The sequence below is a fragment of the Numenius arquata genome, chromosome 2 (genome assembly GCF_964106895.1).
Source record: "Numenius arquata chromosome 2, bNumArq3.hap1.1, whole genome shotgun sequence".
Classification (NCBI taxonomy): domain Eukaryota; kingdom Metazoa; phylum Chordata; class Aves; order Charadriiformes; family Scolopacidae; genus Numenius; species Numenius arquata.
In genome coordinates, this window is record NC_133577.1 from 88,904,508 (window position 1) to 88,931,907 (window position 27,400).

The 27,400-nt window shown below is 37.2% G+C and overlaps 1 protein-coding gene across 1 annotated transcript in view; it reads right to left on the reverse strand.

The window, feature by feature from the left end:
* OTOGL (otogelin like) overlaps positions 1 to 27,400 on the reverse strand; it is a 92,940-nt gene that overhangs the window by 20,695 nt on the left and 44,845 nt on the right. The window contains exons 23-37 of the mRNA XM_074167572.1: positions 22,598 to 22,732; positions 22,045 to 22,188; positions 20,185 to 20,304; positions 17,903 to 18,019; positions 14,906 to 15,062; positions 14,335 to 14,361; positions 10,247 to 10,414; positions 8,389 to 8,667; positions 7,660 to 7,777; positions 6,382 to 6,461; positions 5,200 to 5,469; positions 4,153 to 4,443; positions 2,301 to 2,329; positions 1,825 to 2,002; positions 788 to 930 (exon numbers count right to left, since the gene is read on the reverse strand). Of these exons, the coding sequence (XP_074023673.1) occupies positions 788 to 930; positions 1,825 to 2,002; positions 2,301 to 2,329; positions 4,153 to 4,443; positions 5,200 to 5,469; positions 6,382 to 6,461; positions 7,660 to 7,777; positions 8,389 to 8,667; positions 10,247 to 10,414; positions 14,335 to 14,361; positions 14,906 to 15,062; positions 17,903 to 18,019; positions 20,185 to 20,304; positions 22,045 to 22,188; positions 22,598 to 22,732 (2,256 nt within the window). The remainder of the gene's footprint in view (positions 1 to 787; positions 931 to 1,824; positions 2,003 to 2,300; positions 2,330 to 4,152; positions 4,444 to 5,199; positions 5,470 to 6,381; positions 6,462 to 7,659; positions 7,778 to 8,388; positions 8,668 to 10,246; positions 10,415 to 14,334; positions 14,362 to 14,905; positions 15,063 to 17,902; positions 18,020 to 20,184; positions 20,305 to 22,044; positions 22,189 to 22,597; positions 22,733 to 27,400) is intronic.

A 27,400-nucleotide genomic window follows, 5' to 3' on the forward strand; every position in this document is an offset into this window, starting at 1 on the left:
TGCCTACAGGAGCTGCAGTCACACCAAGAATAGTGAAGAGAGCAATTTAAAAGAAAACCTCTAAAACGGTGTAAGACTCGGGACTTAAAAATCAAATATACAGTTGCCCAGTGAGAGTAGATAAGAGACTAAATAGGGATGGGAAGGAAAGAAGCTTGATGAAGGCCCACATCAGGAATTTGTTTATCCACAAACCAAAGATGGCAATACAAGCCAGTCGTTCAAGGGTTGCATAAATTAGGACTATGGACCATGTAAAGGAAATGTATGTATAGACTCTAAGGATGAGACTGACCTGACCTAAACTAAAAATAAAGTCTGAAAATAAAGTGGCTGGATCCCGTCTGTAGGCAATGCAGAGAATTAGACAACTACAAAGAACAACTCGTCACACTAATCCCAAACTTGTCGAGACCTTCCTAAAATAACTACAAAAGATTTTTGTGACTATTCAAAATATGTAATATTTTGACCATATTGTAAAGTATAAATTCAGGGCCTCAAGAGGATTTGTGGGTCTGAAGTTATGTCACCCCTGATAATTTAAAAGGAACCTACATTTGAATTTCCTTATAATATAATACAACAATTACTATTTAACCTGAAATAAAATTTGGTTATCTAGACAGCATCATGAAGCATGCTCCTTGAAAATTAAATAAACATTTTTCAGTGGGTACGGCTTTTATCTGAAAGTTTTAAGTGATACATTTTTTCAGAGTTTCATACCTATGACATCAGAATTGAAGAAACCGTTACAATTACTGTGGAAATGCAAGAATCTTACCTGATTAGCAGGACATTTTTCAATATGAGCAACAATAGTTTCTCCTGGTAACTTGACTAAAATATAGGAAGCCATATTACAGAGGGCTATGTTGTTTCCATCGAATGTAATAACGCTCAGTTCAGACAGTACAGAACATTGACCTAAAAAATAACTGTCATTTAATGAGGTTACCACAAAACCAAATACAAGGCATTTCTAAAAACTTTCAGGTTTAGCAATATTTGCTTTCCTATGACATACACTCCCATATATATTGATGACCTTGTTCTGCAGACAGCATACTGAGCTATAAGCAGAAAAAAGTAGTTTATGTTACTGAGTGGAAATACCTTGACCTACTGCTATGTCTCCAGGGTAGGGGAGAAAGTTTAAATTGATGAAAATTTTTACTTAAGTCAACGATTTATGGACAAGGTCAATGATTTTTTGTCAGATTAATGAATTACCATCAGATAAAATATATGCATTAACATATACATATTTTTGAGATACTGATAACAAGAGACTGATCTGTCTTATCTTGAGGACAAATATTTAAAAGTGCGATATTGGTTTCAGTAACGTTGCAGGGTTTTTAATATGACTTCTCTTTGGCCTTTTTATTCCCTTGTCAGACAGTCATCTGACAGTTTCTGAAGTTTCTAAATATTAGCAAAAACTACAGTTAGAGTTAATTGAAATTTGGGGGTTCTGTCTTTCAGAAAATGCCAGTAGTTAATCTGTTTTCTTCACAAAATGTTGGAATCTCAACATTTCTACTGAGATAAAATCTGAAAAGTCTAAGCCGGAAAATATTAATGTTCATGTTGCAGATTTCATTTCAATGTTTTCATTCAAATCAAAATATGTTTACTCTTTTGAATGTTCATTCAAAGACATTCACTGTATTTCATTCTGTTTTGCTGATCAACAGCTCTTTTAAATTCATTCCAGTATTCAACCTCATATTCCCACTGTCATAAATCCTTAATTCATTACTTGAAATTTACAGATCAAGGCTGTGTGTTGTATTTAAAAATAAAACAGTGACTTACAGGGACATTCCCATTCTGGGCAACAACTATCAGTGTTAACTTGAACTGGCATTCCTCGAAAACCACAGTCTGGCTTCTGCACATCCTTAGGGCAGTTCCTTGAAAGGTTGTATAACATCCAACCCGTATTAACACATACATACTGGCTACATTTGTCGACAGGTTCAAGGTATCTTGGCTATCGTACAAGGGAAAAACAACCAGAATCAACTTTACATTCATTGTCCTTACAAACTCCAAGCTATCACTTGTTCATGGCTCTGCTCTGAGACACAATCGGCATATCTACGTGACCCCTCATCAGTTATTTTGGAATTAATTGCTTTTGTGTAGTTGTAACTGGTGACAATGATGTACATCCATTCACCCACACCCCTCCTGTTCCATCTGGCTTTGGTTGACTACTCTATGTAAAGCATTACACATTGAGGCTACATACTATATTCAGTAATAATCTGAAGCATTTTAAGAAGTACAGAATTGTGAATTCCCATCATCTTAAGCCCTATGACAAAGAAACAAATGGAAAAAAGACAGACAGGGTAAGATTATGTAGAAACCCCAAATTTCCATGTATTATGGCTTTTTCTGCACCTCAGAAATATATTTTACTGTCTTGAATCAGCACATAGCTTTAAAAGCCATTATATTCCAGAGCAGTAAGAGCAGCAATACAACAATCCTCTAAGAATAATTGAGTATTTTAAAATATATGAATAAAAACAAAAATGGGAGACATTTAAAATCTCTGGTATTACATACATATCATAACAGAATGGACTGAAAAGCTATATATATTTTAACACATAGGGGCAAGGAAAACTGCTCATACCACACATTTGGAAGATGTAGACATTAGTGTATGCATCATTGTACCAAACGAAGCCTTGTCACCTGTAGCTGTCATTGTTTCTGCACTTGCCAGAGAAGCTTGTGTTTTCACAGGCTCTGAAGGGGAAGACAAAGCCATTCCACCACTGATCTGCAGCTCTGTGGGCTTTGTTAAACTGAAATAAGGCTTAATGGGTTTCTGTGTTGGGATTTTGGACCAATCTGACATTGTTACATCCAGGACTCCAGAAAGAGAGAAGTTTTTTGCTGAGGTTGTATTTCTTGAAAAAGGTGAACTCTGAACTGCAGATACTGTCAAATAAGGCAGGGAAGATTTCTCGGTTGTCTTTGTCTTGGTAACATTTCTTTGCTCATCTGAAGTCTGACCACTTTCTAATGAGGTTGGATATTTAACTTCTGAAGCTGTAAATGAGGTACTCTTCATCTGTGATAATGGACTTGCAGTACCAGTTGTTTTAATGATCATCATTTTTGGAGTTTCTTTATTGCTCTGAGAAGCTTGAGTCACTGCAGATGTAAATAAAGATTGGTGTGACACCTGCATGGGTGTTTCTATGCTGGTAGGAACTGAAACTGAAGCCATGTAAAATTCCAAATTGGTAACAAAAGAATCACTGGTTTTTTTAGTAATCCCAGAGGCCACAGTAGTGCCAGAAGCAACTAATAAACCAGCTGAAGAGCTAGGGGGTATTTTTTCAAAAATATAAGGTGCTTTTAAGGATGTAGCATTCACTGTTGTTTTCATGATCATTGGTGTAGTGGATTGAGTGATGATTCCAGCTGATATTGTTCCATCTTCTTCTGAAGAACTTACTGAAGAACTCTGTTTTCCTAGAGAAACAGTAGAGATACGAGTGGTCTTAGGAGGAGGTGAAGACATAGAGACCCCACTGGACTGGTTTTCTAAGGTGGTTTCAGGAGTTGTAGGCATTAGTAAAGAGGGCATTATAATGGATGTTTTTACTGCTGTTGAAAGGCTGGTAGATGGGGTTACGCTTAAAGTGAATGTAGAAGAACCTACAGAAGAAGCTTCAAAGTCTGTAACTGGACTTTTTGAGGTTCCTTGTGTATCTAGAGATGAAACTGATGTTTGGGCAGCAGTTATATTTTGTGTTAATGTCGGTGTCCTACTGACTATGGGAATCAATGAAGAACTTGTATTATGAGATGTCACATAAGATGGTACTGATGTTGATAACAAGATTGTAAATAAAGATGATGACTTTGTAAGAGAAGGATCTTTAGGAATGAAAGTGCCTGAACTTTGTGCCACAGGGTCAGTTTTCAATTCTGTATGTGAACTGCTTGGGTGCTCTGTAATTTCTGAAGTGGATATTAATGTAGCATTTGGAGGTAATACCAACGTCCTAAGAGGGAAGGCTGTAGATCTAATGGATTTCTTTGGTTTTTTAGAAATGGATGACACTGAAAAGGAATCAGTGTGCATTATGTATTTACTTTCTGTGGAGGCTTTACTTGCTATAAACATATCAGAGATTGTTGGATTGACTAGAAGAGTGGAAGCAGTGGAAGGTACTTTATAAAGACTTTTGGAGGCAACAGTGACATCTACAATAGCTTTGGGCTTCAGGGAGGTAATCAGAGAATGCACTGGCACTGTGCATGTTACAGAAGGACTTGAAGAAGTGTTTATAGGGATTTCAGAAACAGCTTGAGGTGAAAATACAGTCGTTATGGGCAGAACAGCAGAAATACTGCCTTTTATTAATGGAGATGTCTGCTTGGGAACAGTCACTGAAATTTCCACTGAAGATAACAATGGCTTTGGAGAAAAACTAGCTAAAGAACTTGCACTTAAAGATATCAGAGAAGTTTTAGACAAGGGTTTTGCTGTTGCAAAATATGAAGCTGTATTTAAATGAGGAAAACCTGTCTCAAAGCTAGCAAATTTAGTAGTCATAGGAATTTGAGGAGCGGTTGAAGTCAGTACAGAAATGGATGTCGGGTGAACTGCAATTTGACCAATGCCAGACCTAGTTCTAACAGACAAAGTAGATACAGGAGAAGCAGATGTGTTTAATGACAACCCTGAACCTAGAAGTATAGGTCTTGTGGAAGTTGCTCTGCCAGCCGGCAAAGCAGACAAAGACACTTCAGACGATGCTGCTGCTTCCTTAGAATGATTTACTGAAGGTCTCCTACTCTTTCCAAACCCTCCAGGCAGTTCAGAAGTGACAAAAGATGGCTTAGAGGTTGAAATTGTTAGTGTTGAGGTAGAGGGAATAGTTCCTAGCTGAGTGATTGATGTTTCAAGTGGAAATGGAACTACCGTTAGGGAAGTGGGTGTTAATAACGCAGAACGTGTTGGAATAGGACTTGCACTGAGCAGGGTTGTTGGAGTCGCTATCGTAATGGGCAAAGTTATAGATGCAGTAGAACTGACAGTATGTGATGTAACTGCTGAGGCTTGAAGAGTGGCTGGAAAATCTGTTGACGAGATGAATTTGGAAAGGACAGTAGGGCTGGCTGTGCTGTGAAGTACATCAGAAGGTTTCACTGTACTTGGTAATGAAAGTGTTGAATAGGTGGCTGCATTAGATGTTTCCAATGAATAAAAGTCTGTAATGGACTGTGCCGACATATTCATTCCCCTTAAAGTTATGTTTGCCTTCATGGTTATTTTGGCTGTCACACCAGTATGAGTTGACTCCATCCCTGAAGTAACAAATAGAGGAGGTGTCTGAGGAAATCTCTCTGTGGTAGCACCTGTGTGTGAGATTAACAGTGAAGGTTTTGTTCCAGTTGCTGATTCTGTAGGAGTCACAGGTATGCCTAAAAGGAAAAATGCATGTTTCACTGTCTTTTATGGATCATTGGTGAAGTAAAATAGCAACATTTCTCTCTATCAAGTCCCATTTAAATATTAGAAAATCAGAGCATCATTTTGCTGAGAAGATAACTTGCCAATGGTTCCAGGTTGCCTGATGACTTTGAGGAACACAGCTGACTCAAGAAGTTTTCTAATTTTCTTTGCAAATGGAGTAGCTAATTATTTATTAGTAGTGAAAACCTTGATTGTGCAGAACAGTTTTGAAGCAACAAGGAAATTCCATGGAAAATTCAGTAAATTCAAAATAGTAAAATATTTGGATTAAATATATTATAGAATATGATATCTTCTTTTATATCTTTGGAAGGTAGTATACTATATGAGATAACTTTTACTAGCAAATATCAAACATAATGTATTTAATTAAAAACTTGTAAAATAAAATGAGAGACAGTATTAAAATGTAATTTGTATGTTAAAAGAACACTGTATCCCCAAACTAAGCAAATAATGTGGTAACTTCACACACCAGAAGTTATGAAATGGATGCACTGAATTTGTTAACAGTAGTTCATCAACTGAAAGGTCTGAAATTTTCACCACAGCAGTATTTCTTCTATTTGGGATCTTTCTCTTATATCCATATGTCATACTAGCAGTATATAATCAAATATAATTGTGATGACTATAACACCATCACAAAAAGTTAAATTTAACACAGTATTAGAGAAATGAACTTTAGATATGGCTTGTTTGGATGTAAGAGATGTATTTTGGATGGCTGGGAATGGAGTTTATGTCCCAGAGAGGTATTTAATAAAAAAAACACACCACAATGTACGTTTCATTAAAACCTTTCCTGGGATCTCTAGAGTGCTTTATAAGATTAGACCAATATAATAAAATATACTTACAGTCTTCTGGATAAACACATTTAAGTGTGACCTCATCAAGGATCATGTTTTTGGGACAGTATGGCAAGCATCCTTCAACCCTTTAAAATATTGCATAGTTAATTTTAAAGCTACAGTAGAAATATAAATTAATTTTAAATTATTTCACTTTGTCAAAATGAAACATTCTGATGTCTTCCCCATCAGAGTTCTGAGAACTTTCAAGTGTAATGGTGAACACAGCATTTTGAGACATTTTAAGGTCAATGAGACATTGAACAGCACAATTCTGTTTTTAAATTTTTAATAATCAATTCTTTGCATAGGCTTATGAACATAATTGCTTTGGACAATTCTGCTTCCATAACCAGGTGGAAGTTTAGATCCCTAAGCAGAAAGGTTTCCCACAGGGCAAAGAACTCCACTACAAGACAAGTGTTTTACCTTTTGAGACATTACAATATTGAAATGGATTCTATAGAAAGTCTCATTCTTGTGCACTTTCTGAGTAGAAAAGTGCAGATAAGTCCGATACCTTTTAAATTTGATTATTAAATTAACCACCAGTGTGCCCATATGAAAAAAAAGCTAAGAATAGCACCAGAGAAAGTTAGTAATATTAGTAATTTTCCGAATCATAAACTGCATATGCCAAGGGACATAGCATGAAATTCAAAAAACCATTTCCTTTTCACCAGGTTTTGTGCCTTGAGCTCTTAGGCATTTTCCCTTTTAGTTTGTTTTAAAAAATTGTGGTTCTACAGATGCCAGGGAGACAGGAAATCTTGGTACTAACAGTGTAACATCAGCAGTCTGAAATCCCTCGTGTCGTGCCAATGAGCACCACTTAGTGTAAAGTTCCTTCCTCTTACAGAAGAGGGCGTAGTCCACCCTTACTATTCCTCCAAACACCAGAAAGATGTAGTCATTTACAGCATCATGGGATGCTGGTTTAGGATGTGAATATAAATCCATAGAAGGGGACAACCTTCATTTAATTTAATTTAATAGGTTTCTACCTAACCACTACGAGAAGCTAATCCCCTGGGTTATATACAAACCCTTTTATTCTTGTGTTGAAAGATTGCATGTAAACAGGAATATATACTGTGGGAAACAAGAGGCTTGTTACAAGTGTTTTCACACGATTTGTGAGAGCTGCTCACAAGGGTGATACTGAAATCTGGGTAAGTAAAAATGAATGGATATTGCAGCTGCTGTAATTTTCAGAAAGCATGTGGTACACATAATACAAAAAGAAACCAATATAGTAGCAATACTGAACTTAATTTGACTTACGGAGGAAGGAATTTACATGCTATTCCTTCAGGATCACTACATGTTTTAACACAAGGATTAGCACAAGATTCATATCGCCATTCACACATTCTTCTATAAGGCACAGATGCATCAAGTTCTGAGAAAGAAGGAAAAGGTATTATTTATTGATTGTGTAGTCAATAAACTATAAATTTATAGACTTTTCTATAATTACATTGGGATCTTTAGAAAAATTAAAAAATGAAAACCAAGTAGAGAAATCCTTGAGAACTTTCAAATAGGTGAGATTTTGTTCATTTTAAGTTTCAAGTATTTCAAATTCAATCAAGCTATAAGACACTGACACTTCAAAGACAGAAACAGCTACTTACTTGTACAATCTATTCTGTTTAAAAACCTTAAAAATCCATTAACCATTGTGAAGTACTGTTGGTTGCAGAGGCAATACAGTTACTCCATTCATTTAAAATAAGTATCTATAGCTCACTACAAGACATTAACACAAATCTTTTTATGACATGCCACGTTCATTTTGAAAGAGTAAAACAATGAAAATATAGTCCAAAGATAAATTAATCATCATATCTGCAAAAATTAGAAAATAGCAACATTTGGAGGTGGGGTAGAATACAATAATAATTAAAAATAGGATAAAAAAAAAAAATCTTTGCTACTGTTGCTGATGAAAGTGCTCTAAAGGCAAGCAGAAGAAACCATACTTATTCCTGGGGATTATGCAAAATTTACCTTCAATACTAAAGCTACTCAAACGTTTGAATTGTTCTGAATCATCGTACTTTGCCACTTTAACACCAGATGAGATGAGAATGATGAAAAAGCCTTTTTTACTGTGCAGTTCGAAGGCGCTGAGCCCTGGGCTCCAGAGGCCGTGGTGGTGGAAGAAGGTGGCTCGTCTCCGAAAGGAGGCACTTGCCTGCCACTGTTCCAACCCAACAGTTTCATCATCGTGTACGTACAGAAAGTAGTTTGGTCTTTCAGCAGATTCAAGGGAAACAAGAGAGAGTGCTTCCACAGAAGAAAAAAAAATAATAATAGTAAGATTTTCACAGAAAACAACTTAAAGGTGAGATCAAAATCTCTATTGGCTGTTAAGTGGTTCCTTTGAAACAGCTACTTTTCACAAAAATAATTTCAGTTTTATATTACTCAAAAAAAAGTTAGAAATGCAGGGTCTAAAGGAGACGTCAAATAATCCAGACGTAATCCAGAGCCACCAGGGACCTAATCAGTTAGATCAACACTGCATTCAGCCTACTGCTACCAACCTTCAAAATAATTCATGAACAGTCTCAAACTGGGACTTGCTCACATTGGGAGCTTTTTCTTAAATTCAGACAAATGTCTGACAGCTCACCTGTACCAAAATTTCATTCATAAATAACGTCACACAAATATTGTAAGAACATGCTTGACTTCACCTTGAGGTCAGGCTTTTTTTACATGCAGACATATCCAGCAATACAGTAAGAAAAATTGTGGCCAAATCAAAGACTGGAACCTCTATTTGCCCTACCCATGCCAGAAATCAAAAGCAAAGAAAATTCTTTGAAAATTTAAGAACTTAGAAGGAGACTGACTTCAGATCTGGCTTTCAACTTGAATATGATCTTGAAGTGTCTTTAATCTAGATGAATACTATCCCATTCCTCACAGATATGAAAACTACTTGCCTACTGCACAGATATCATTAATGTTTTGTTTCCACTTTACATTGGTTGGAGAATCGACAAGATTTAATTATTTTTTCTGTACTTTCTCATTTCAAAATCATATCTAAAACCCTAATTTCTCCACTGCAAAATTGTCAACTGTTCGTCAACATAGTTTCAAATTTTGCTGTGAAGACAGCCCTTCTCTACGTTGATTTTTGAGGGATTTTTTCAACAAATTAAATTATGTAAGCAATGACAAAACCTGTATGGACTTAATTGGCACAAACCCAATACATGTGAAGAAAGGAAAATATACACAGAAAGAAAAATATTTAAACATATTTATTTTTGGTTTTATAGTTTGGATCAGATTCTAATAAGTGAAAAATAGAGCTTAGGAATAGCTATTCACCTAAGAAATTTCCTTTTACATTATATGGAGATGCTGTGTACTAACAAAGCAGGAGAAAGATTGATTGTTCTAAGCTGCACATTTTATAGTACACTGAAAGTCACCAAACAGAAGAAAAGATAAAGTAGAAGTGATTTTACTGGAGCCAAAAATATCCTGCATTCATCATGAGAATTGATACTTGCTAGATATATGTGCAAAATTTTCCAATTTCCAGTTTTACAAAGTAATTATATTTTTTTTAACAAAGGAATTCTATTCACTTGTATTTTGCAATATTTCTAAAACAATCTTTGAAAAATCAGCTGTAAAGCTGGCAGTGAGGTTTTCCAATATTAAAAAAAAAATATTAAAAGATCTGTATTTGTCCTTGGTTTTGAAATTGGCTGCATCATCCTCACTTATTCCAATAATTAAAAATATCTAGACTATTTTAGGAGATTTAAAAGATGCAGCAAAAATAATTCATATAGTCTGAAATACATGTATTGCCATTAGCAAAATTGTTGAGAACACTTACATAAATCTTTGTCTTTGAAAAGGCCTGGAGTTATCATGAAACTGAAAAATACATTTCCAGATGCTCCAGTTCTAGGCAGGGGAAATATCCTTCTACTGGATACATTAGCTCCTATGATTGTGTCATTCTCTCCATAACTTGCCAAAACATAGGGTCCTTCACCAAGACCTAAGGGAAGAAAAATCACATAGAAAAAAAAATTAAACTTAAGTCTTAGTTGACATAATATATTGCCTTAAATATTTCACCATACCTGGAATCAAATAAATTTGGAACTACAGCTCAATGCCTCAAGGTATTTTGCTAGTGTAGGTCTGTACCTGTCTGTTTAATGTATACTCCCTTATTCTTTGCTTCCTGTCCAGAATACAATAGAAACAAAGTGAGCACAAAAAAGTGGCTCATTTTGGCTGTCCTCACAAGTGGCTGGCTATCCTCACAAAATGACCCGTACAAGAAAGCAATCTGGGCTGCTTTTTTTTATGGTCTCTAGTCTTTTACATGTCCTTATTTCTATACTTCAAAAGATCAACAGAGCGACTTTAATATTATTCCCCAAATAGACACTGAAGCTACTCTAAGACCCACAAGGCAATTCCCCCACCAAAATAACAGATTTCAAATTATAAGGCTGTAAGCAGTTGTCTAGTTCATCCTTTGCCACAAAATACTTGATTCTGCCCCTCTACTGCTCATTTATTATGCCACCTTAAGTGCTTTGGCAGTGAAGTGATCCAGCTGAAAAATAACTAGCTAATTTTTCCAGTCTGATTCACCACATTGTCATTCCAAAGCTCTTGCCAGTATAATGGTGACAACAGCTTCAACTGGTACCACTGCCAAAATGGTGCTGGCCTAACCATGCCTTGCAGCAAACCCCTGGAGCTAGTTCTGCTGGGCTGGAAAGGCTCACTGGGATACATCCAGATACAACAGCATCCATCTGCTATATATGCTATATATGCTATATGTCAACAGCTATATCCCACTGAAAGAACCAAGAGTAGCATACTTGTAAAACCTTACCTTGTGAGTAGTAAACAAAATGTGTAAGTTTTGTGAAAGCTTTTAATCCTAACTGAACCCTTTTCCCAGCCTAAGACAACTCCTTCCAACAAATACGACTCTTCCAAGAGGGAAGGAATTTTCATAATGATGAGATTTGGCTCAGCTAGAAGTTAACCACCAATTTCTGAAGAAAAACTGCAGGAAAATAACCGCTGTTTTTATATGGAAACTATACTGGAGCTCGCAGGCACATGAAGCCCACAAGCTTGCAACAAAATGACCACCTTTTAAAGCAGTGGTAAGGCAATTTATCTTAAAAAGACACATTCTAAATCATTGGATGTTTATCCCTTCATATTAACAGATATTTTGCCTATGACTTGAGCAAAAGCAGGGCTGAGCTGTAATTGATACAGTTTCTGTAAAGATTCAACAGTTTGACATCATGCAGAACAAAAAAGAATGAGAGGAGGAGCCATCCTAGTCCCAAAAGGTGTTTTCCTGGCACTAGGTGGTGGAAAAAATGCCATCCTTGCCTTTAACTCTGGTAGGCAGCGAAGCACCACAGAGCCATTCGCTCATTCCCTCCCAAGTGGGATGGGGGAGAGAATCGAGGTGGGAAGAACTGAAAATACTCATGGATTTACTTGAGGTAAGGAGAGTTTAATAAGGTGGGGGTGGGGGAGACGAATCAAAGGAAAACAAAAGCAAGAAAATGGTTCTGAAAATGATGCAAAAACCCAGTTGCTCACCACCAGCTGACCCCAGGCAATGCCAGCCCCAGCAAACTTCCCCTACAGTTTTTACTGCTGAGCACAACAGTCGTATGTTCTGCAATACCCCTTTGGTCAGTTGGGGTCAGCTGTCCCTGCTGTGTCTCCTCCCAACTTCTCGTACTCTCTGGTGGGGCGGTGTGAGAAACTGAAAAGGCCTTGATGCTGTGTAAGCAGTAAATAACCCAGGAGTGTTATCAACACTGTTTTTATCACAAAAACAAAGCATAACCCCATACAAGTTCCTATAGTTCCTATTAAGAAAATTTAAGTCTATCCCAGCCAAAACCAGAACACCTTAATACTTTTAAAGAAGACAAAATGCCCTATTGCAAGGAAATTATGGAAAAATAGCTATACCTAGCAGGATCTACAAACTGCTACTGTACTAGGCCAGACTTCTTGGAGGAGAAAAAAAAATCATATACTGTATGATGCTTATTATAGGATACAAGTCTCTAAGAAAGTGTATCAAAAGCCACATTCATATCATTACATTTAGTCAAGATTCCTTTCCTTTTTAATATCTTGTTCCCCACAAAATACATGCACAGTATCCAAATCTAAAAAGGGATGCCACAGGAATTTAGTTTATTAAATGAATACCACTCTCATTCTACTGAACTGTTCTTTACAGTACAGTATTTGTGAGACGTGCATAAAATCCTATAACATAATCAATTTCAAAATATAATGGGTCCCAGTTCTGAAATTTACAGTACAAACACAAGCTAACATCTTTCTAGAGCTTCTCCCTGACTGCCAAGATATGCTGCATGGTGCATTAATCCACCCCCACATTGAATATGATGAGGTTATTCATTGAGATATTAGGGAATACTAAGATCATTTAATGCAGCTGGGCTACTGACCTTCACCCACTAAAAAGAGAAGCAATGCTAAAAATACATATACCAAGTCAAAGAAAAAAGCCCATCAATTAATTCAATTGAGTTTTTAATTGGACCAGAGCAATCTCTTTTAGATGTCAGTGTAAGAACAAAAAATTAAACAAAGCAAGCCACTTCAGAATGAAAACCTAGAAGATAATTGCACAGTGTGAAAAATCTTCATAAAATTTATAAGGTTTTTAATTTTTTTCAAAAAATCATACCAAGTTAATTATTATTCTGATTAATCTTAACTCAGTATCATCAGAGACGTATTATATCAACACTATTTATTTTTGGAGAAAGACTTGAGTTTCCCTGTGCCAAAGGCTGTTAGTTCAGTGAAGTAAAAATTAAAAAAAAAAAAAAAAAAAACAAAAATGGTAATAACCTTGCAAGATGCCCACTAAGGTGTCGGTATTTGAATTCCTTACTAATGTAGGGTTTTCTGTGCTTATACAGGACAAATCTCAAGTAATACATGAGATATTGCACAGAAAAAACAGTATTTTTAGATATCCATAGCAGAACAGGAAGGAAGATAAAGTCAATATAATGACATAATTATATTAAATAGGCAATGAATATGTGGCGAAATGACATATAATACTACAGGTTCATACAAGTCACCTCTCCTTTCTAACGGATTTGAAGGTCCAGTGAGCTTGAGGGATTGTGACTATGCAATGCTACCCTAGGGAATGGGAACAATGGAAGAGAACCTCCAACACTGCTGCAGCTGACAGAGATTCTCCTCAGCAAAGGGTTTTATATGCAGTGTGCACTGTATCATGTTTCATCTGAGATGCCAGATGTGTCATTTTGCTTACAACTACGATGTTTGTTTCCATGCCACCACTATCCCTGGACATACAGCAGAATGACCCATGGGGACGTGCTTTACTAACTTGCTGAGCTCATTAAACTCACATACTCACATACCCAAATCAGGAGAACAAAAAAAAAAGAGTTCTAACCTATGAAAGAGAGAAATTACCAAACTGTATTTTCTCTCGGGGTTAGTCTGAGTGAACTGATATAAGAACAGCATCTCTTGGGTTTTTGTTTTTAAAAGAGAAACAAAATAGAGTTTGTTTCTCTATAGAGTCTCCCAAAATAGGGAGAGAGATAAAAACCCAAAATAGTGCCATACAGAAAGAAAGATGATAGAATAGTATGTCAAAGATACCTTCCATATTCTATAGTGGTCAAAGTGAGAACTTCTTTTCTTTAAGTCAATTGTTTATCTGCAACTAAATGCTTTATAAAAATGGATTCCATATTTGAACCAAGGCATACAGAGTTGTTTCTAGCACACAGCTAGCTAGTATGCTAGAAAACATGAAAAATAAGTATATTCAGCAAGGTATATAAATAGGAGGATGAATGAAAGACAGTAATATCAAATACTACATACCTTGATTGTAATACTCACAGTCATAAGCTAAATGAAAAAGAAAACAAGCACATTATTATTAGAAAGTAACAACAGAATCACTGCATATCTGCATCATAAAAATGTAAAATTCATTTCTATCAGAGCAAGTTTAATTTTCTGTAATATATTTCAATTAGTGACCTTATTTCCTTTGGCTTTTATTCAGTAACATACAGCTGTATTTAAATAGATGCACCAGGACAACAGATCTGAAGCACACATTATTCTATAGCTGATAACTCTTCTCCCTGTCAATGAAAAGTAGAATGGACTGAATCTCTTTGCAGCCCCCCGCACTACACTGGATGTACCCCAGATCTGGTACACCAGTGCCTTTCCAGTGGCCTCCATACTGGCATACCCTGAGCACAGCCAGTCCTCTTGAGTAAGACAGCAAATTTCAATATATAAGACTAACAGCTAAAATAAAGGCAGTTTGAAAAACATGAAGAAGCACATTTATTATCCACCTGCTTCTGTCATATATGGGCAGGGAAAGGCCAAAGATGCCCTGAATGAGCTCCGCTGTGAGGCCAGCACAGGTACGTACCACAGAGGGAAGGAGATCGCCAGTGAATCGCTGCTCCTTGCTGGCAGCACTTGTGGGCATAAGCTGCAATACTGGTGCACAAGCACTCGCAGTCGCCACCAAGATTGCAGTTGCACGTATCTGTGTGACAATTTTTGACAAAAGAAGTCACATCAATCTGGAAAAGAAAAAAAAAAAAAAAAAAAAAGAGGGCTGGTAAACTTAATTGCATGAGCTGTACAAATTCCTATCACTCCATTTTCAGCAGGAGTGCTACCTCTGGATTGTCTGAAAGAACTTAACACAAAAATAAGGCATTTCCTAAGGTTTGGATACATTCATATACAAAAAGTATACTTCGAATGATCAGCTTGTACCTATATTACAGGCCAAGAGAAAATTTTCATTCAGTGATTATTAACAAGTTTGTCTGTCCACACACATGCTGTTCATCAATTTTGGAGAGGACATTGAAGCTGGCACTTCTGTGTTTTTATAAAGCAAATGCTGCCATCTATAGTCATCCTGTCAGTTTTGCATGAACAATAAAGTTAGAGCTGCAGTTCTGATTATCAAGTAATTAAAGTTATAATTTGTAGAGGGGTTTTTGTAAGGGAAAGAAAGCTTGAGCACACTGGTGACATTTTGCAGAAAAATATTCCTGCACTCATCAAAATTTTACTATACTTTGCCCACAAACCTTCATTAGATCAGAAATTCACTTCCCCACTCTAAAATCCTACCACATTTCTTCATGGTTTTACGTGATACATTATTTCTTAGGTTGTAATCATCTTTTTTGTAATGTTGAGCAACGTTTCTAAAATAGTGTTCTTACTCCACACACGGAATGTTTAAAGCAATGCTTTTCTTTGGTTTAGACTCATTTTTAGACTCTGGTTTAGCTCAGTTGTAGAGCACTCAAATGGCACACGTCAGTTTACAGAAATACTATCACAGTAATAAAGCAGCACTTATCTAGCATGGAGACAGCTTTTCAGCTGGCACTTGCTAGAAGCTGGCAGAGATATGAAGACTTTCTGTCTTCAGTGGAGAGAGACGCCATTTTGCTTTCATTGTTTTTCTTATTTTGAAAACAGGGATACCACTGGAGGGGGAGGCACGAGTATTAGCTCCATTGAAAATGGCTGTAATAACTTCACAGAAACCACCAAACAGCAGATTGGCTCCAAAGAGCAGAACCCGTCTCTTATGTCTGCAGGACAGCATCTCTCCATGGGTCAGCAACCTCCTGATGTTGTGACAAGCTGGGAGCCTCAGGTCAAAGCTCCTGCTGAGTTCAGCAGTTATGAGGAAGACCTTTTTTTCTGTAAGTGTCAAGGCTTCTCAGCCCCCGCTGAGTTCAGCACTCAGCCAGGCAACTGCAGTCCATCAGTCGCTGCCAACCACTGATGCAAGATTTTGTCTCCCTGAAAACAGGATTTTCCAGCCTCAGCTGAACTCCGAGGCCGCCTGTCCCATAGGCAAGAGCTTGCTTCCATGCACAGCAGGACCCTCCACCACCTGCCCAGCAGGAATGACTGTAAAAGCGCTGCTCCAAGAACGTCCTCAAATCCACATCAACACTTTCTGTTTCTTCTGTGTCCCCAGTGTAAGTCTCTGCTTGGGCTTTTTCCCTTAGTACCCAGTTCCCCACCCATGCAGCCAGTCAGCTGCAGATATCCTTGACAGGAAGTCACTTTACATTACATTTATAAGAGCCATATTTTCACATGTTGATAAATAGGTTGTAAAAGCACCTGAAAGGTGTTTGCTTTACGGGCTGTCCCATACAGGATGGATATGTGCATGTGAAAATACTCAACTCCTAATTAAATGACATGCTTTGTACCTGACATGCATTTTTTAACATAATTATGCTAAATTTTTGGCATAATGTTTGCAAATTTTAACCACAACATGGATAAAATATAGAAAATGAATGTTCAAGAGGAAATATCTCTCTTTATGAGTTATTATAATACAGCTCCTTAAAAACTCTCAAAAGTTCCATTTTTATTTATTGCTTTCCACTTTGAAAATACAGTCATCACTATGTTCTCAGGCACATGCTCAAAAAATTCTTTACATAGTAACTAAAGTCAACATTAATAAATCTCTCGGGTTAAGCTACTGCAACCTCCTCCTCAGGCAAATTCCAAAGCATGTTGATATCAAACTTCAGTCCTGAAAGTCAGGAGGTTCAGCTGGGACATCTAATGATCTCATTTAGTATTAATAGTCATAAAGAAAATAAGAGACTGAGACCAAATGTCATAATGGTTCTTGCTTGCACAGGTGTAAAGAAACATCTTCGATAACTAAATACCTGTGGGAAGCTCAAATCAGAAATAAGTAAAATTGTATAGAGCATGTCTTATGTTGATAAAAGGTGCACTAAAATGGAATGAAAGATTCCCACATAAGCTATCATTGTCCCCATCTCACCTAGACTGAACTTAAGACATTCTTGTAACTCAAATCCCTGGCTCAGGCAGGTATTGGGAAAGCAAGGGCACCATACCTCAGAGTTTTGATAAAAAGCAGATGATAAGCTGTCAGCCAATTAAAAATACTGATAGCTCTGAAGCTGAAATCTCGCTCTCATCTTTCTTTCTATATTGAGCAGAACAGTTAACAAAATAAAACCATTTGAGATAAGCTGTAGGCACATTACACAAATGCTTATTTTAGAATCCCACAATATATACAAAAACCTTAAAAAATAAGTTACCTATATAAATAAAGGATATAAATAAAACCTAAAGAGAACAGAACCTTGATTATCCAGTCTACTAACTCATGGCTCCCAGTTATCGCTATTATGTTTAGGCTCCAGTCTTGAAAGGAACGAAGAGCTCTGCACAAACATAGCCCACCCACATAGAAGTACTTGCAGGGCTCTACTCTGTAATCTCCACGGTATTCAGACTGAAGAGAGTGGCAAGAAGAAATTAATTACTGGAATTTTAATATTTCCCTACATGAGAGCACATCTTGGATATTTAATAAACTTACCACGTTGCGACAAGGTGCAAAAACATCACTGTATAAAATTGAGCATTCCTTTTTGGCATAAGGGAACTTGCTCTGATGTACCTCACATGGCCTTAGTGTTTCATTTGGGCTCTTGCACTTAAAAACAAGCAAAAATACCACAAACATTTTATTTGGAGGTGTGCTTACCATGGACTCAGATACACTATACCTGCATACTCAGAAAACAAAATAATGTTTAAATGCTATTTTCTTCATCTTCCCCTTTCCCCGATTTGTTTTTATAATTGAGAACATTTGCACAAAAAAGAATCTTTGTGTTTTGTTCTGAAGTACTAAAGTGTTCCTGCTGTCTGCTCAACGCATAAAGACAAAATGTTTTATTTGTGACACATTATAATCATTACCAGAGCAACCAACTGTAACATCACAAACAAATACGTGGTCCAAATCCATCCCTGGTGCTTTTGCACTGACTTTAAATGGAGTCACACTACAGATGGCTTTAGCCCTGTAAGTTTAAATAAAGAAGCAGCAGTAGGAAGCGAGTAACTCATAAAAAAAAATAGAGTCAAAGATCATCGTGATAACTCAAAAATGGCTGAGATATATCTCCTCTCTTAAAGTCTCTCTTTAAGAAGAAAAACAAACGAACAGAAAGATATAACAAAATAACACTCAGCTCAGAAAACACAAGTTCATCCAAAACCATACTCCCTTGGTGCAGCAGGGAAGCCCAGGAGGAGGTAATGATAGATCCGGAGGCAGCATTGGGGTGTCCCAGAGCAGCCTCAGCTGCAGTGCAGTCGCCCAGCTTTGCTGCCTTCCCATGCGGATGCTCAGATGCTGCCATGGGGGAACGTGCTGCCACTCCCAGGAGGGAGAAACCCTGGAAGCATCCCACGCTTCAGGGTGCTAAAGCAAGCATGTTTGCCAGTAGCAGCATTGGGTTCTAGGCCTCCTCCACCTATGAAATACTCCTTTACAGTATTTAGATTTTGCAAAAAAGATGACCAGGCCAAAGGTCCTTTCTAAAAAAAGAATCCCTAACACCTACTGCGGAGGCAGATGAAGTGTCAGGTCTGGCTGAGCACAGGCTACCTGCAATGCCAATCAGAAGATTACATGAGATTTTACAAAAAAAAAAAAATATAATATGTATATGGCCACAAAAAGGCCAGTGCAAGTATGGGCTGCATAAGCAAAGATCATAACATACTAGAAGTTAATGTGCTATGCAAACACTACACACTTTTTTAAAGAAGACACTGAACTGATAAATTGGAAAAGAAAAATTCATACACTTCATATGAAGTATTTACATATTTCCTTATGTACCACCTTTTAGATGAGCAGTATAATCACCAACACTACATGCTTGCCTTGCTTGCTCACATAATTTAAACATTTTATGTAGAGCAAAATAGAACCAAAGGGGGATATTGAGGAAAAGAAGCCCCAAAATCTTTACTCCAAAGCAGAATAGGTATAATATTCTTTCATGAGGTGAGAGATTTTGGTTCAATTTCCTGCTGTGAGTCAAGGAGAGAACAGATTAAAAAACGATTCTCACAGACGTCTTAAGGGAGTGCTTTACAAATACTGATTTTTCAGGAGGTTCACAAGGCTTTAAAATGTTCCATCTTCTCAGCGCAAATTAATAAAATACCTATTCTCCTGTGCTATAAAACACAGTTGTGGTCATCCACTCTCTACATCCTCTTCCCTTCTCCTCAGAAACCAAGTTTCCATACTGGGTTGTGCCTGCTGCTGTTCTGAGCCTTTTCTGTCTCACCCCTTCACGACCACTGCTTCATCAGTTTGTTGTCTGTTTACAGACTGCAACTAAAAGAAATCATGAATTTTTTTCTCAGTGTTCAGAAAGAAACCTTTTTCTGGACCATTTTTTCCAGAGTTCAGATTCTATTTACTTTGAAGATCTTGATGTCTCCAACATCAGAGGAGGTAGTTGCTTTTAAAATTGCACCAAATCCAAAATATCAGAAGCAATGTAAATAACTTTTTAGAAAACTGAAATCCAGACAGCTATGATAATTATCTTATATAAAGAAAAATATATTCTTCCCCAAAAAGATTGTTTGGTTTTATTTAAAAGCACTACATGTTTGTTACGACATAAGACATTATTAACACATTTCACATCTACAGACATAAAAATTAAAATTTCCTCTTATACACTGACAGTGAATTTAGAGAAATCCCTGCACATCATGTGCTTATTACGTGTTCATTTATAAATTATCATCCTTTTTTTCTAAATTTTTACTGGACATGGGACTTACCTGTCCTAATACCCAGCTGTCTCCAAACACCTGTGCATTTCTCACCTCCATGTTGTTCGATGTAGTCAGATCATTTGAAGTATATTTGTCAAAGTTTCCACACAAACCTGCCAGTTTACCCTAAAAGAGAAGGAGGATTACTTTTTCACATATACTGATAGTCAATAATCAGTACAAATGACATACGTGGAATGAAACATTCTTAAACTGGAAAAGGTGAATGCAACTCTTACACTTACACTTTGAAAATAAACAAAACTTACACTTTGAAAATATCTGACAGTCTGCTATGCTTGCAGTTCCATACTGCAAATAATCTTTACTAGAAAAAATTATTTTTTCTTCCTGTTTTCATGAACCTGTTCTTACTGTCAGCCTGTGAAAAGGGACTGGAATCTAGTCATATTTTTTTTTTTCTGAAAGCTTAGTAGTGTGTCCAGTCCAAAAATCAAGAGTTCAGGTGGATTACCTCATGTTTGTGAAGCCTGACTAGTTGTTGTCATTAAAGCTTGCTGCCTCTAATTTTAGCTCACAATAGCAAGAACATTTGTAACAGCAGTTACAAAAGAGACAGCTGCAACTTTCTTGTGTTGGGGCATGCGCTAGCGATGGAAAAAATATATATGCATGCATAGACATATAGATACAGAAAGAAAATGGTATTTCTGCACAACAGTAAAACGTGGAGTTGGATTTCTAGTGTGCTGTGGCTCACTAATGGATTCTTTTTCCTGAAGGTCTGCTGCAGACATCATCTTACTGAACTGGAGCCTCTGGAAGAAACAGCCATTGGAAACAGAAAAAGCTTTAAGTATTTGTGCCCCTACATGCAACCTGTAGAACTCAGCTCCTTGCTCGCTTATTCAAAAACAGAAGAATTTTTTCACACTAAGTGTATTAATGGCTGATAAATCAGCTTGTATGTGAAGGGAGCTACTGGGACAAAGGCCTATAATAATGTTGCTTTAAAACCAAATTAAATGGTCATTGTAACTTTGACTTACAGTTCAAAAAAATTGATATTGTATTTTACCATAGAAAACCTTCTTTTCTTTTACTGGAAAGAGCCCCCTCTCAATATGTGTGTTGATGTTTGAGACAATGGAGGAACGTAAGTATCAAATGTGCAGATAAGGTTACTCTGCCAGGACCCAAAGACTGAGTTGTAGAGACACCAGGGCGGATGATGGTGTAGGAATGGAACAAAGAAGAGCAACTGGCAACAGAAGGAGCCTCATGTTCTTTCCTGCATAGTGGCAGAACTGTTTCATTGTATACTTACTAGGTTTAAATGTCAGGTTTTGTCTAGATCCTTTCCTATATCTTTTTTGCTTAGTTTAAACCCAGGATGCAACTCCATCTGTTCATCTCAACAGCCTCTACTACATCTCAGGGTGCAGTGCCCTCATCAGCTTAATCCAATCTGTGCTACAAACCTGCCATCTTTCATGTCGCTAGATACGGATGCTTCTTTTCCATTGACCTCAGCAACTACAGAAACATACAGTGAACTGGGTAACTCAAAACTTACCCTCTCTTCCCACCCCCAAAGTAGCTTTGGGTCAGAGCTGAATTACTGCATATTTGCAAGGTTGCAATGTGTGGAGCAACAGAGTAAACGTGCATGTAGGAACCACCCCTTATCTTCAGAAGTCCAGCCATTAAATCACATCCTCCATCTTTTCTCACCTGGGAAACACTAGCAGCTAAGCACTGTGACAAACAGCTATGTAACCGCTAGTCACAAGCGGTTAGTCACAAAGTTAGTCACAAAGAAAAGACAATCGCAGTTTGCCAATATGAAATCACATTAGTAACACTGAGAACTACACAAAATCTCAAGTTTTTATTTTGGCTCACCTTCCATCGAGGTCCAACTTTAACATGCATCATTGTCTTCTTATCCCACAGAATTGTAATGTCCTGTTCTGGAAAGTGTATCACAGTATAATATCCAGCCTTCCAAAGCTGGTAGTTAGATCTGTTTTCCTGTCCCCTTAAGGTCTTCTGACAGAAATGAATATTTATTAAGATCTTTATCTTTAACATATAGGTGAATAAGTAACATTAATAGAAGTGTTGTTTAAAACTTTGATAATTTGTCTTTTCAATCATTCCAATTTGCTTTGATTTTGTACTTCGGTTTCCCTTTCAAAACCAAGTGGAAAGAAACAAATAAACGCCAATATGCTTTGACTGCTTGAGGCTTTTGAGCAGTTCTCTTTGTAGAGCAGAACTTGAAAAAAAACAATGAAAGAATATTTCCTGCAACCTGCTCTTCTATCCAGACCTAGGCTCTTGTACTATGTTAACTCAAACTGAGAGACGTTTTCCAAAAACATGCTCCTTTAGAGTTGTAACTTTACAATGTTTATCTTTAAGGGCAACCCAAAAAGGAAAGAAAATAACTAACCTGCTTCTCAGAAGATTCACTAAAATAAATCTCAGTGTCTCCAACAGTGATGAAAACATTCTTCGAGCAAACAATATCATTGTCAAAGCACTTTTTGTTCTGAGCAATTACAGATATATTTGAGTTATCTGTGCTCTGCAATACAAAGAAGAAAGCATTTTACTTATAGATGCAATTGCATTTCACTCCCGCAGATTTATTCCAGGGTCACCATCACAGAAAGATGGATAACTTAGTACTTACACATCTTACAAATTAAATTTAATAAAAGCTACCAAACAAGGAAATGCATTTTTAAATTCAAAGGTGAACCCACAACCAACTCAAACTTTGGAGTTAAACACAAAGAACCTTTACGTTCAGCTGTGAGTCCTCTTTCTAAAGACTTTACAAACTCAGAGGATCAGCCTACCCCTAAAATAAGAATCTAGCTTAGGCTTTTAAAATGTGGTCATATGTGGAATCCAGTATTTACTGCACAGTTTGGTTGTCAAAATCGAGACATGCTATAAAAAGAACTTTATTTTTAAACCAAGGTACTTGAGATCAAGCTCTTTTCGTATTTTTAAAACCAAGAAACCTACCATCCATCAGTAGTAGAAAAATTTTTGTACCACCACCCATCAAAATTCACAAAACCATGAGTCATACTCAGTGTTATTGGAGGGGGCAAAGGTTTCTGCCGATATTTTTGTTTGTGCTTTTTTTCTTTAACATTTTTAAGATTTGCCTACTCTGTTGTCTTGTGATTCACTGGTGGTTTAGTAAGCAAAATTCAAACTTACTGCCTTCCCAATCCCATATCTGCTTGCTCTCCGGCCCGTAAATTAATTTTGCATTCTCAGCACATAAAATCACTTTTGCACCCTGGCTAAATGTGTTTGTTTATTCACCTGCAACTTCTGTGGTTCTTCTGTACCCGGAGGGAAACACACGCACCTTGGAATTCCCCATACTAGGATTGGTACTAGAACAAAGGAGATCAGCTGTATTTTCAGAGCTGATATCACTACCACTATCAAAAATAAAGTTAAGTTACTCTTATTATTTCTTATTTTAATTTGCCTTTCAATTCATTTCTGTACCAATCCTTGCAAGTCAACAAGAAGCCACAACTATAGGAAAGACTTGAGAGAGTTAACTTCACAACATTAATATAAGTCAATAATAGTGCTTCTGAATTCAGTGTAAATTTTGGTCAAATTCAGTCCAACAGTCATTACAAACCTGAGACAGATATGAAATAATAATCTTGGAGGTGGCAAACTATATATTTCACCTGTTAAGTCATCCAGTCTTATATGAGACACCTGGGTAGTGCTGAAAACAAAAAGATGATTAAACTTGTCTTACTCCCACCCTCCTTTAAACACTCTCTGAGACTATGACTAGCTGAAACTAATTGCAGGTGCTAATGAGCACAGTGGGCAAGATGGGAATGGTAGCTTCAGCAGTTGCCCGGTTCTAGGAACTCCTCTTGGCTCCTAGCAATGCTCTTAGAGAGCTCCACTTGGCCGCAATGGGAGGGAACCCTTACTTTGGTTTGTGCCCACAGCATCACTCCCCAGAGCTTTGCTCCCTCCCTTGGTCAGTGTACCCCTGAAAGGTGCTGGGTACATACTCCTAACTGCTCTTTGCCTGTCTCACATTTGTGCCCTTATTTGTTCTGTGTTCACCAGAATTCAAGAATAAAAAAAAATATCAGCAATTTTTCCTCACCAGTGAGAAATACTGCATACAGAAAATGTGGGAAGGAATTATTTTTTCCTTAATAAAAGTCATAGTGACCAAACTGTTTAAACAACACCTTCAGTCTTTAAAAAAAAAAAAAAAAAAAAAAAAAAAAAAAAAAAAAACCAAACACCCAACCCTAGATGATAGGAAGTGTAGAGGTATTTTTGTTGCCACACAGATGAGGTGCTACAGCTTTGCTGCCGTTAGTCTAGCATGGTCCACAAGCCAGAGGATGCTGCTGATTGGCACAGAAAACACTCTACAGCAAGTGTAAGCAAATGCAATGAACATAAGGTGTGGGAGACTGCCTGCAAGCTTTGTGTTATCCTAATGCCAGGGCTTAAGAAACAGGTGGTATGTGTTAGCAATTAGCTTAAAAGACAACAGTTAAGGTGGGTAAAGTTAGCCACTAGCTGCTGGTGGTAAGGGGGTGTAGGAAATCAGCTCTTTATGATTTAGCAGGGGAGCTCAGTTTAAGTACTGAACGCTTCAGGGTAAAGCAAAGTTCATCTGTTCCATTCTGTTGTAAAGTTGTTTTAGGTTGCACTCAGAATAAAATTGGTCACTACCTTTTTGGGAAATACAACTGTGTTTTAATTAAGCCAGGCTTGCGGCTGGAGTCAGTCCAGTAATTATTCCCCTCCAAGTCAGATAACGGCCCAAAGCATTTTTGGATTTATTGGAGGTGATGTGGTAAATTAAAAAGGAGACAAACTCATTAGTTTGGTAGATAGGATGCAAGCTGATACATTCTGTGCTGGCCAAATGAAAAGCAAGCAAAGAAGCTACCTCCCCACCATGAGTCAGTTCAGAAAAGGGCTTTGCTTGCAGTCTAGGGGTCTATTTGATGCCTAGGACATTGTGGGCTGTTTTCATTGCGGAGTTCATTCCTCTTTAGTTAGCTTAGCCTCAGCAAACGAGGATGCTCTTGAGTTAATAAGGAAGCAATGTCTTCACTGTAAGAAAAGTGATGGAGGGCTTTATTTTAAATAAGGATAGTTAATTCAGGCTAATTACCCCACAGTAAAAATACACCTTTTTTGGCAATGAAGACAAGTTCTTGGAGCTGCAGCGGGTAGTTGTATTAGCTATGTTAATTGAAGCTGCTGCCTGTGCCTTCTGACAGTTCAGGCCAATCCCTTCAGCAGAACAGCATAAGCATACTCAAGTCAGTTGTGTACGGTTTTTGTGTACGGTTGGGATTTGAGCCAAGGGCAAAAGTTGAGTTATATTTCAAGTTAACTCTGCAGTAGAGAGAAGCCTGGAGACAAGGAGTGTTTTGCTGACCAAAGCCAGAACAGGGAGTCCTGAAGACCTGTGAAGTACTTTCTTACTTGTAGGACTGCATGTTGGTGTTAAATTGCTAGAAGTGATGCAGAGTGGAAATGCAGACATACAGTGGTGGTGGTTCAGTATGTCTATGAGTAAACCAGACATTTAAGAAAAAGGGCTTTGCATTAAATCATGAGTCTTCTGTGCTTTCTCTATTTCTAAATTAATCTTAGACCTAAACCCAAATATAAAAGCACCATTATGGATTATGTACCACTTGTGGCTCAAAGCTTTCACTGTAAGATTTGCTTTACATATATACCCTTTCCATTCTCTTCATACACCTCAATACAAATTGACTCCTTTCCCAGCCATACACTACCAGCCAAATTCAAAGCCAATTCAGTTTCTATCATAGTCTTCACATTATTCTGTAACTGCTACATGTGCAGCCCCATCTTTCAGCAGGGAAGAAATAAAGTATAAATGAAACTTAGCATTTAACTATTGCCAACACAAAGAAAGAACAGGGACTATTTAGATTAAGTGAGGATCATCTTTTAATGTTTGTATAAGACAGTGAGGTCTTGAGCAAATCTTGACAGCTCTTAGGAACTGTGATAGTATAAATGATAGTGATCGAGTTCCATCTTTTTAATCTGCACTGGATCCACACAGGTATGAAAACAAGCTTTTGTCACTGCTGCTGGAAGAAATGTCTGAGTAGACACTAGGAGCAGGTCCAATAAATAACAAGGTGGGGTTTTTGTTGGTTTTCTTTTTTTTTTTCTGCACAGTCTCTTTCCAAGGCAGAGGCGCTCTTTACCTTTTTAGGTAAAATGCAGCCAACAGGGGATGTACTACAGTTCATCATGTGAAACCTACTTATGCTGACAGAAACTAGAAATAAAATGGTTTTCCCACTGCAAGAGTATCTTCCCACGTAAATTACCATATCCAGCCTGTTCCAACTTAATATCAGTTTCTTTGTGATAACATGGAGTTGCCAAGCAACAGAGAAGACAGAGTCACAGCTCTGGGCAGTCAGTCAAAAGCTCATTGTCAGTCCCGCTTCTCAGGACATTCTTTTTCTAGACTTCACTGCACTTTTTTTCCATATTTCTTCCTAGCTGAAAAAAGCAAAGCCCTGCTTTCCCTGCTTTTTTTTTTTTTTCTTTTTTTTTTAAGTAGTGCTTGGGAATGCTAGGGTTTATTTTTGTTAGAAACTTTCTATTTCAATATCCCATTAGAAATTTTCTATCGCTGTCAACCAAAACCAGTACTGTGCAGTGTGCTTACATAGTCAAAATGCAGCCTAGGAGAAGGCAATTTAAAAATGGCAGTATTTATCTTCTTTGAAAGTTTCATTAAAATCTCTCTAACTGTTCAGTGTAAAGACTCATTCTTTTTTATTCTTAATACCCTGATTTCCCCATTTTTTTTTGTTTTGTTCCCTACAATACACTGACTTGCAAACTAGGCCGGCCATAAAAGCATCTAGGGACATGCTGGGAACTGGATAGAGATAGATTAATCCTATTTTACTTTTGTTTTAATGACTCTTTAGAAGTTTTTATATATATAGCCACATGCACAAACAAATGCAAAAAGCTCTAAAAATACTGAAAAAATATACAGTAGTTTATAGAATTTGCTTTCTCCTTCCTACATATTTTGAGAGAGATACCATTAGCTCTGTTCAGACTTAACCTTTTGGGAAATTTTATGAAAACTCAGAATTAGTTTGGTTCATTGTTTATTGGGCTTTGAGGTTCTTCTGAAGGAACTTAACATTTG